This window comes from Cynoglossus semilaevis, chromosome 13, assembly GCF_000523025.1.
Source record: "Cynoglossus semilaevis isolate Cse_v1.0 chromosome 13, Cse_v1.0, whole genome shotgun sequence".
NCBI lineage: Eukaryota > Metazoa > Chordata > Actinopteri > Pleuronectiformes > Cynoglossidae > Cynoglossus > Cynoglossus semilaevis.
Window position 1 is genome coordinate 1877013 of NC_024319.1, and position 10000 is coordinate 1887012.

Below are 10000 nucleotides of genomic sequence, written 5' to 3' on the forward strand. Positions count from 1 at the left end.
TGTGTGTGTGTGTGGGGGGGGGGGTTTACGGTGTCCTGCCTCGCAGCAAAGATATACAGCTGCTAATAAAAAGAGTCACAGACTCCTGTATTATTTATTTACACCGTGCTGCAGCTGCAGTACCTTTGTAGTCGCAGTAGGTTCCATAGGCAAAGAGGTTGAGGAGCTGGAACACTGGAGCATGAGGGCCGTTCTCCAGCTGTGGGGGGGAGGGGGGGGGGGAGAGAGAGAGAGGAGGGTGTGAGGCAGCAGAACACAGGGATAATGAGGCACCACAGAAAAGTGCAGCTTCATTTCATCTGCAAACCCAACAGTTCTGAGGAGAAGCTGAGCCGAAAATGTAATTAAACAAAAACAAGGTTAATTCACAAAATACTGAGGCCACGTAGAGAAGAGAGTAGGAATAAATGACCCCACGTCAGCAGGAGTCGACTGTTCATTCTTTATAAAAAATGTTTTTAAATCCATACAGTGATAGAGAACACTGATACCATGAAATTAAACCCATGGTACACAGAGGTACTTCGACCAGAGTGTGAACCCTGTACCATGTAGTAATGAACCAGAGCGTCGATAAAAGACCAGTGTGATCAGGTTCAGTTCCCACTCCCTGTGACCGATCACTGGAGTTTACCGTTTTTTTTCTTTCGAGGTCAAAGCAGAACGTTTGAAAACTCGGTCAATAAATGATGGGCTGTTCTGGACTACTGACAGAACTGACTACTGACAGACCACCTCATTAATGATACATCAGCAAAGTGATCAATAATGAACAACAAATCCATTTTTGGACCAGCTTCACTGAGATCAGGACGGTCAGTAAAGTCTTAAGACTTTTCTAAATCTCTGAGGGCTGTTTTCTTCTTCTTCTTCTTCTTCTTTCAGCTTTGTCCCTTTTTTTTTGAAGAATTTTTTTTTTTTTTTTTTTAAATTTGTTTTGAAAAAATTTTTTTAAAATTTTTTTTTTTAAATTTGAGAACAAATTTTTTTTCAAAAAAAAAATTTTGGGAATTTTTTTTTTTGAAAAAAATTGTTTTGAAATTTTTTTTTGAAAATTTGTTTTTGAAAAAAAAATTTGGGAAAAAAAATTTTTGAATTTTTTTTTCTTCTCTAGCTTTTTCTCCAAACCTTCCTGTCTGTGTTGTCCCTCTAATGACCTCATTCCTGATCCTGTCCATTCTTGTCACTCCTAAAGAGAATCTTAGCATGATTCTCTTTTCATCTGTTTTCATGATTAATAATTCAGTCATTTGGATCAGTGACAGCAGGACTGGATCACTGACCACCTCTGACCTTAATATTATTATTATTATTATTCTGACTGCTGATGATGCTGCTGTTATTGCTGATGCTGCTGCTGCTGCTGTTGGTGGTTAAAGAGTGATTCCACAGACACAGTATATGAAGACGCTGCACAGCACTTGATTTTTTCATATAGAAACTGACGCAACACGTCTGGAGTGAAATGAAAACATTTGAGTCAGATTCATATTTTCTTTTAAAAGCAACTGTTAGAAAAAATAAAGAAACTTTTCCAAATGTATAAAAACATCCTCCTTCTATTTGTCTCACGTCAGAGCTGGTTGATTCTGAAAGGCTGACAAGAAAACAGGCTGTAAATCTGAGCGTCCAGTTTGTCCTTAAACTTTAACACAATCTGTGGAGAGTTTCTCTACCAAACTAATAATATCAGTAAACAGAGAGAGAGGTCGAGGTAGAGAGAGGTAGAGGTAGAGGTAGAGAGAGAGGTAGAGGTAGAGAGAGAGGGAGAGAGAGAGAGAGAGACAATGCTGACAACGTCCTGAGAGGAGGAGGTGAGTGATGGAGGAGCAGGAAAACTTCCCAGCTCCTTTAATGACTTGTTAGTCTGGAGGTTCACAGCCTCCGTGGACTCTTCTGTCACTTCCTGTTAGTTAGTGCGGCCCAGAGAGCAGCAGTGACGCCTGAAGACTCCGACTGGGCTGAAGAGTCTGAGTGACTGAACGAGGCGTTCAGTCCAAACAGAAGTTGATTCTTATCATATATATATATATATATATATGTATATATATATATATGTGTATATATATATACATATATGTGTATATATATATGTGTATATATATATACATATATGTGTATATATATATGTGTATATATATATATACATATATATATATATATATATGTATATATATATATACACATATATATATACACATATATGTATATATATATACACATATATATATATATATATACACATATATATATATGTATATATATATATACACATATATATATATATATATACACATATATATATATATATATACACATTAAACTGAAGCTCAGATCAGATCTATAAATATATATATGTGTGTGTGTGTGTGTGTGTGTGTGTGTGTGTGCGTGTGTGTGTCTGCTGCTGATATGTTTCACTACTGAAACACTGTCATCGACATTATTTCCACTTAAGGAGAAAATGTTCCTCTGATGTTGGGAAATAAAAATTTGCTTCAAAAAAAAAAAAAAAAAACCCACACAGTTTTCACCACATAACTCTAATCGTTCGACATTTGTCAGTGTCGTACTCATTTGTAAAACGGCACGACCGTGTGAGGTCTGAGTCTATAATAGATAAGACAGCGTGGGAGGAGTGTGTGTGTGTGTGTGTGTGTGTGTGTGTGTGTGTGTGTGTGCTCTCTTACCTCTCTGACATTAGGCAGCTCCAGGATGTCAGAGAAGACGTAGAGGCCTGGAGTCTCCAGCAGGGAGCTGACAGCCTGGGCCAGGGCTGAGCCTGACAGAGACAGGAGCTGCTCCACCTCCATCTGACGGAACCACACACACAATTATCAGGTTAGAGTTGGCTAAAGAACTCAGCTCCAGCCCAGCAGTGCACTTCCAACTTGTGTGGCACTTTAACAACACACTCCTGTGGCCGTGATGAAAACAAAACCATCCTCATTGTCCCCCCTCTCTCAGAGTGAAGCAGTCTGGACTGAACCATCTGTGTGTGTGTGTCATGTCAGACACAGGTTTTACCAACAGGAAGAGGAGCGAGGATTGGAGCGACGTCATGGAGACTCAGCCCAGTGAACCAGCTCACAGACAAACTTCAGTTCCATCACAAACCAGTTCTTCTAACCAGAAACAGCTGGAGGACCTGGGCAAACTACGGCCCGAGGGCCGGATGTGGCCCGTTTGGCATTTTAATCCGGCCCACCAAACATGTCCATCATACTAGCCTCGACTTTTACGTGTCATTTATCGTACTTCTACGTCTGGGTTGGACCAATGGGAGCAGACGTCCTGTGGACTCACAGACACTGGCTGCTGTTGTAACATCACAGTAACCCCCCCACCCCCCAACCCCGCCCTCCCCCAGATGTGATCGATGTTAAGTTCCAGTGAAGCCAGTAGAACGATGACAGAAACATCAGCGCTGCTTCATTACCAGCGGCCGTTTCCCTGAAAATCACTGCACCAGTTCGTCTGGACACCTGCTGCCGGGCCAGGCTGCCGTCCGACTGGTTCTAACTGGTCTCGCTCTCTGCTGGTGTGAATCCACAGGCTGTTGAATCTGAAACATCCGTCTTCCCAATGCGGTCCCGCTGGACCGCGATCAAAGTCGAAGTGCACTTTCCCTGTTGGCTGAACAGAAGGACGTGCATCTGCTGCAGCCAAATGAAGCACCTGCAGCTGTTACTGTACCTGCTGTAACTGCCTGACACACTGAGAGCGAGGAAAAACACAAACATAAAACCCTGAATGTAGAGACAGTCATTAGGAATAAAGGACAAACCAAACGCAAAGTTATCACAGTGAGTAAAATGAGCACAGCGACCACCGACCAATGACAGGACAGCTCAGGGTTATATGGCATGAAGGCACATAGGGGGCGTATATTGGCAAGAATCTGGCGATACGATACGTATCACGATACAGGGTCATCAATCAAATATTAGCATGTTAATTGTTAATTAATAAACATTAATAGTGCTGACAAATATTAATACAGTATCGTGAAACGAATTATCGCAATATTTCAATGTATTGATATTTTCTTACACACCTAAAAAAACACTGTTTCTGGAACATTCCATTAAGGCAGTAGTTCTCAATAATAATCTGTGATGCCCCCCCCCCCGACGCTCAAATACCTGATAACATGTATATTTTTATCTGTACAAACCACTGTATGAGTTGCTGCCACCTAGTGGCTGCAGGGTTGTTATCATTACAGCAGTGGTACAATTATGCACCTCACTGCGCCCCCCCACAGGGGCCCGCCCCACTGTTTGAGAAATATTGCATTACGGAATAGACTTTATTCTTAAGTGAAACAGCCTTTAGTCTGAGACAGCGGTGAATAACACACACAAACACATCAGATGTGAATCAGTGGAAACAAATGTGCCGCGACACGAGGCCATATTTACGACACGGCATAAAAACAATATCAGGACTGAAAATGGTGGGTCATACTTCACTCACTTATCTTCTAGGGTCACTGGGGGAGAGTAGAGTGGGGAGGTGTGTGTGTGAAGGAGGGAGTGGGGGGAGGCAGGAGGGGGGGGGTCACACAGAGACATATACCCTCTCATTCACACTTCAAATAATAATAATAATAATAATAATAATAATAGTTGTCTTTTTGGTGGGATACAAACCCACAGATATCCTGCCGTGTGTCGACTCTAATCCAGGAGAGAAAAGATCTGAAGTCACTGAGCTATAAATTTGATCACACTCAGAGATTCTCCACAGACTAAAATGTCATTAAATTGTTCTAAAAAGCCACAAAAGCTACTGAGACAAAAACAACTTCCAATCGTCGGTGGCAGCAGCGAGCTTTTACTCTGGTTTTTTACGCCCAGCACTTCCACTTCAACAGCTCTTTGAAAACAACAGTCAAATCAATTGTTTTCCATGAAATCCCTTCAACACGGCGGTGTCTAAAGGTGTCGCGGAAACATCTGCCAACGCCTCTAACATTATTACATTTGCTGAACATGAAGCAAAATGATTTTCCACTACAACAATAACCTTCCTGGGACGGAGCCGTTCAGTTATTAAACACTAAATGTCTATGGACAACAAACTGCACGGCTGGAGCTGGAAACGTATGCAGGGTTTAAACATTCGTAGTTTCTGTGAGTCTCAAGTGTCTCATTTTCACAAGTGCCTTAATATCTGTGATTTCTGGTTCCTGCTGCTGTTGGTTAATTACCCCAGTGGGAATAACGAAGTACTTTCCTCCTTTTCTCTAACTGAGACAGATAAAACAAATACCGTGAACCCACTCCTTAAACGTGTTTTGTTCTTATATGAAGCAAACTGACGAGAGATCGTGAAAATAAATGAAACTGCAGCAGCTGATAAATAAATAATACTATATTGATATAATATTAAACATATAAAAGACCATTATAGTTTGAGCTACTCAGATTAACTAAATGGGAAAAAAGGAAACCAAAAAGATTTCAATGTAAAACACTCAGAATGGACATAGAATTACAACTAACAGACATTTGTTAGTTTTATTAATTGGTTAAAAAAAGAGCAAAATTATAGATAAATTAAAAATAAATACATCTGCAGTTGGTGTTTTCATTTTTGTTGAATTCTGGCAGACGACACAAGTGAGACCAGGTCACAACCTGCTCCTTTGCCTCATCCAAGCACTGCAATCTAGTTCCTTTAAAGAAGTTTTTGAAAATGAAACAAATACTTCATTATCATGGCTTCATTATCACAGAAAATGAAACAAATACTTCATTATCATTTTAACAGGTTTTCAATCAACTTTGATCACAATTGTATTGTTGTTGATCCAGTTTCAAAATCTTTTTCCATTTTTGAGGTTTTCAAAGACATGTGTTAGCATGTGTATTAATTATTCACCTGACTTGGAACCGTTTGACTTGACCATGTTTTACTTTGAATTGACAATATTGTGTAAACTTCAAAAAGGAAAACTTGTGACTATGAGTTCAAAATTAAATGACCTGAACCTAAACTATCTCAAAGGTGAGATAATATTCAACATAATCCACCTCCAGTTTACTCTCCTGTCATTATGACTGAGCCACACTCCCTGTGTGAAACTTGAGGAAATATCGTCAAACTAACGGAAGCCAAAACGTGCCCACAGCCGTGATAACGTCATCGGACCCGAGTACGAGTCCACATTACATCGACGTATTAATCAAAACAAACCGTACGTTTTGCGTTTACCTTTCATCAACTTTCTGACGCAGTTCAACACACCTTGTAATCTGATGAAGACACAGCCCCTGTGCTAACGTTAGCTTTGGTGCTACACCAACCGGCTAAATCTAAATCATTCTTTTTCATCAGCACCTCGGGAATGACACACAGAACAGGCAAAGACCTTGAGTTTACGAGTGGAAGGGTGTTAATAATGACGTGTTAAAAAACTAGATTTTTAACACGTCAAGTGTTGTTAAGTTCCAATGTGTCATTGCTAGCTCTGCTGCTAACAGTCAACTAACCAGAAGGCCTCAGCTCATTTTAAAGCCTTTTCTGGTGTCTTATTTAACACCAACATACCCAAAAATACTCTGGTAACGTCAAACGCACATTGCCGATAGCGCATACGTTGAAAAATACGGTTGAGTGTCGAAACTTACCTTGTTACGAGATGCTTTCACACAGATAGCCACTCTGTCGGTACTTGTACGACAACAAAGAAGCGTAGTTTCTGATTGGACAGAAAAGAGATGACGTTGGCTCAACGGAAGCTGTCAATCATCGACGGAGCCCAAACTCCATCCAGAGAAAACAGCGTCACTTTGCGGTGATTTGTTGTATTTCACGTGGATTACACCACGTCGGACGACATTAGCATTTATAATAATTTATATATAAAAAATGTAAGCTATAAAATTTGATTTTTTTTTTTGGATTTGGTTTTTTAATAGGTCACCAAATCTTCTTTACTGAACACAAAACATATGACGTAGCAAATTCAACTTATATAAATATATATATATATATCAAACTGCATTGAATTTCAGTAAAAGAACGTTCAAATATTATACTATTCAACAGGCTTTTTCTTATTAGGGTTTAAGAATATGATATTATTCTTAAAATGGTGACGTAATAATTACTAGCATTCACAGCTAACCAAAGAAAGGTCGTCGTTATGTGAGGGTTATGTTTATGTTCGCTCTCTCGAGTTCGAAAGTGAACTCTTACATCGTGTTGGTAACTAAAGGGCTGTTTTATTGTATATTATTACTTTTTACCAAATAATAAAAGTTTAGCAGGGAGCTGAGTTACTACGGCTCTCCTATAAAAACGTATCGAGTCATCAGAGAATTCATCCTGTAGTGGCTACATAAGGAAGGATGTCAGCCTCACGGTGGTGCTAAAGGCAACAGTTATTACATCGCCAGTAAAAAGTACTACAATGTTTACCCCTGTGGACATCGACACCGTCTGAATACAAAGGACCAGGAGCAGGTCAGTGGTGCTGGTGTCAGTGTCCCAGACTGGAGCAGAGCAGTGGAGTAAACAGTGATGAACGAATTAAAACAACTGTTGTTTATTTTCTTTTAGTGTTTTATTATCACATCTGTAAATAACTGAAGGGACCGTTTAGGAATTACAGATTTAAATGAGAAAATGTGCCACAAATTTGTACTATTTGTACTGTGGTCCGCATGTTATGGCTGTGGACCTGGTCAGCTGGTCAGCTGGTCAGCTGGTCACCTGGTCAGCTGGTCAGCTGGTCACCAGCTTCATCAGACATCTGAACCAAGATCCATCCAAACTTAAAATGTTAATCTTTGTGAGGCACTCTTTTTTTCATGTAACTACTGTTCTCTCTCTCTCTCTCTCTCTCTCTCTCTCTCAAGGTTAGGGTAAGGGGGCGAGGGAATGCTTTGTGTTTATGTGCTCACAAAACACAAAAACGAGGGTTTGTGTGTGTGTGTGTGTGTGTGTGGTGATGGATCATGTGTATACAGTCCCGTTGGTGCTGGTTGTAAATGAGAGCGTCCTCACACACACACACACACACTAACAGATGAGGCTGCCACGGAGCGTTGGCCCAGTAGGAAATCTATCTCACAAACATGGACTTTTCTGCTTTTTCCATTATGTGACCCTCACTGGACTCCAACCAGCACTTTGTCTTTTTTATTGCCAATTATGGGCGTCCAAGAGCAGACTGAGCTGAAGGAGAGAGAGAATAATCATGCAGACTGGGCAATAGAGTCAGACACCGAGGGGCAGCGGGGCAGATAGACACACTCAGAGTTTTACTTAAAGAGCAAAACAACAACAGTGTGGATTCACATGGAGGCCAAACAGCCAACAGGGGGCAGGAGAGCAGTCTGACTTCTCCAACAGTCAAGGTCCATCTTCAGTTCCCAGGAGCCTGATTAGGAAAACAACAGTTCCCAGCATGCAAGCTGTTTATTCACCTTTTTAGATCCCCAGGTGTGGAGCTGGAACCAGTTCAGTAAAGAATCCTAACGTTTAGAGTTCCCCCAGAACCTTCATGTGATCTACGACACACAGACGCGGCTAACGCTTTTTAAAACCAACTCAACTCAGAGCTCACACACACACACACACACACACACACACACACACGTGTGGTTGTTTCACTGGTTCACGTCGACCTCTGAAGGGTCACATGTTCAGTTAATATTCTTCTCCCACTTCTCTGTTTGAGAGTTTCAGTTTAAAACAGTGACTGCAGCGACACAAGTCAAGTACGGTAGGCAAACCTTAGTTTGAGAACCACTGCTTTGCTTTTAATATATATGTATATATATTCATATATATTCTATATTTCTGAACATATTTATAATATATAATATATAATTTTGTTGTTGACATGCTAGGCTAAGGTCGAAGATTTTATTAATAAATGACAGGAAGTAACAGACAACAGGAAGTGCTAGTGTCCTGGTCCGTTCAGTAATTATTACATTTGACACCTGTATAAAACGTGTTTGACCTGTTGAGTAAAAGAAGGTTCAGTACGTGACTACATTTGCCGCACAATCATTAAAAATACGGTGGTTGTCCTCGCCCCAGGTGTTTGTTGCACCGTGAACTGCTGCAGGCCGTCGTGGTTCGTCCTCCGCTCCGTGTCAGCAGCGTCCTTGTTAACACTCTGTCTCTCTCTCTTTGCTCTGTTCCTCCACTGCTCCCTGAAGGCTCTGGTGTTGCAGCGATACATCTCCTTGAAATCAAGTTTCTTCTTCTTCTGCTGCGTGATTTATCGAGCCGCGTGTGCCGCTCTGCCCACAGCTCTGCTGCGGAGTTAAACCGATCTCACCCTCTGAGGCCGTGCACTTCAAACTTCACCATATCAACGTGAACGTGAGAGTTCACACACTCTGCCTGTCTGAAGGAGCAGCTGATCTACAGTGGCAAACGTCTGCGCTTTAGTCATGTGTTCAAATCTCAAACACAGGATATCCTCACAAAACAACCCTCAACCCTCAGTCGGGTTCTGAGAGTCACAGAAAGTATTTGGTTCTCTGTATTTTCTTGTATTACTTTCAGTGGATAACAGCCTTGTTAGCAACATTAGCTCGGCCTTCCCCACTCAGCATATACTGCCCCCTGGCCTCACTGCGTGTGTACTGCTAAATATACTATACTTGAAAATGAAAACTTTTGTTTCACAACCTTCTTGACTTCCACCCTCCTACACTTTCAGGTGAAGCACAGATACAGACAGGAAGTCGTTCAGCCCTGTCACAGAAACGTTCTGAGACTCACGACTCCAAAATTGTAATTTTCTTTATCTCCCTGTTGGACAGAGTCAAAAAAGTCCGACCCAGAAAACACCTGGTCCAAAGGACTGAGCATCGGTACCTGAAAGTTCTTGTTGTCCTGGATCTGTCAGGGTGACGTCAGGACACTGCTGCACCGCGCTACACCCCCGGCACACAAACACACACTCCTGTAAAAATCACTGCTCTGCTTCAAACAGTTTTTTACTGGTTTTATATTTTGTACATTT

At 41.2% G+C, this 10000-nt stretch overlaps 1 protein-coding gene and 1 long non-coding RNA gene across 3 annotated transcripts in view; one reads left to right on the forward strand and one right to left on the reverse strand.

Moving 5' to 3' along the window:
* Positions 1-6776, reverse strand: part of cops7a (COP9 constitutive photomorphogenic homolog subunit 7A) — a 13394-nt gene extending 6618 nt beyond the window's left edge. Inside the window, exons 1-4 of one of the 2 annotated variants that reach the window (XM_025061330.1) lie at positions 6639-6653; positions 5579-5683; positions 2691-2813; positions 124-199 (exon numbers count right to left, since the gene is read on the reverse strand). In XM_025061330.1, coding sequence (XP_024917098.1) covers positions 124-199; positions 2691-2813; positions 5579-5599 — 220 coding nt within the window. In that variant the 5' untranslated portion in view covers positions 5600-5683; positions 6639-6653. Of the gene's footprint in view, positions 1-123; positions 200-2690; positions 2814-5578; positions 5684-6638 lie in introns of both variants that reach the window. The other variant, XM_008322799.3, reaches the window with a different exon arrangement.
* Positions 6777-8706: 1930 nt separating this feature from the next.
* Positions 8707-10000, forward strand: part of LOC112487910 (uncharacterized) — a 1616-nt gene continuing 322 nt past the window's right edge. The window contains exons 1-2 of the long non-coding RNA XR_003051454.1: positions 8707-8740; positions 9186-10000. The exon at positions 9186-10000 is cut by the window's right edge and continues 322 nt beyond it. This is a non-coding gene — a long non-coding RNA (uncharacterized LOC112487910). The remainder of the gene's footprint in view (positions 8741-9185) is intronic.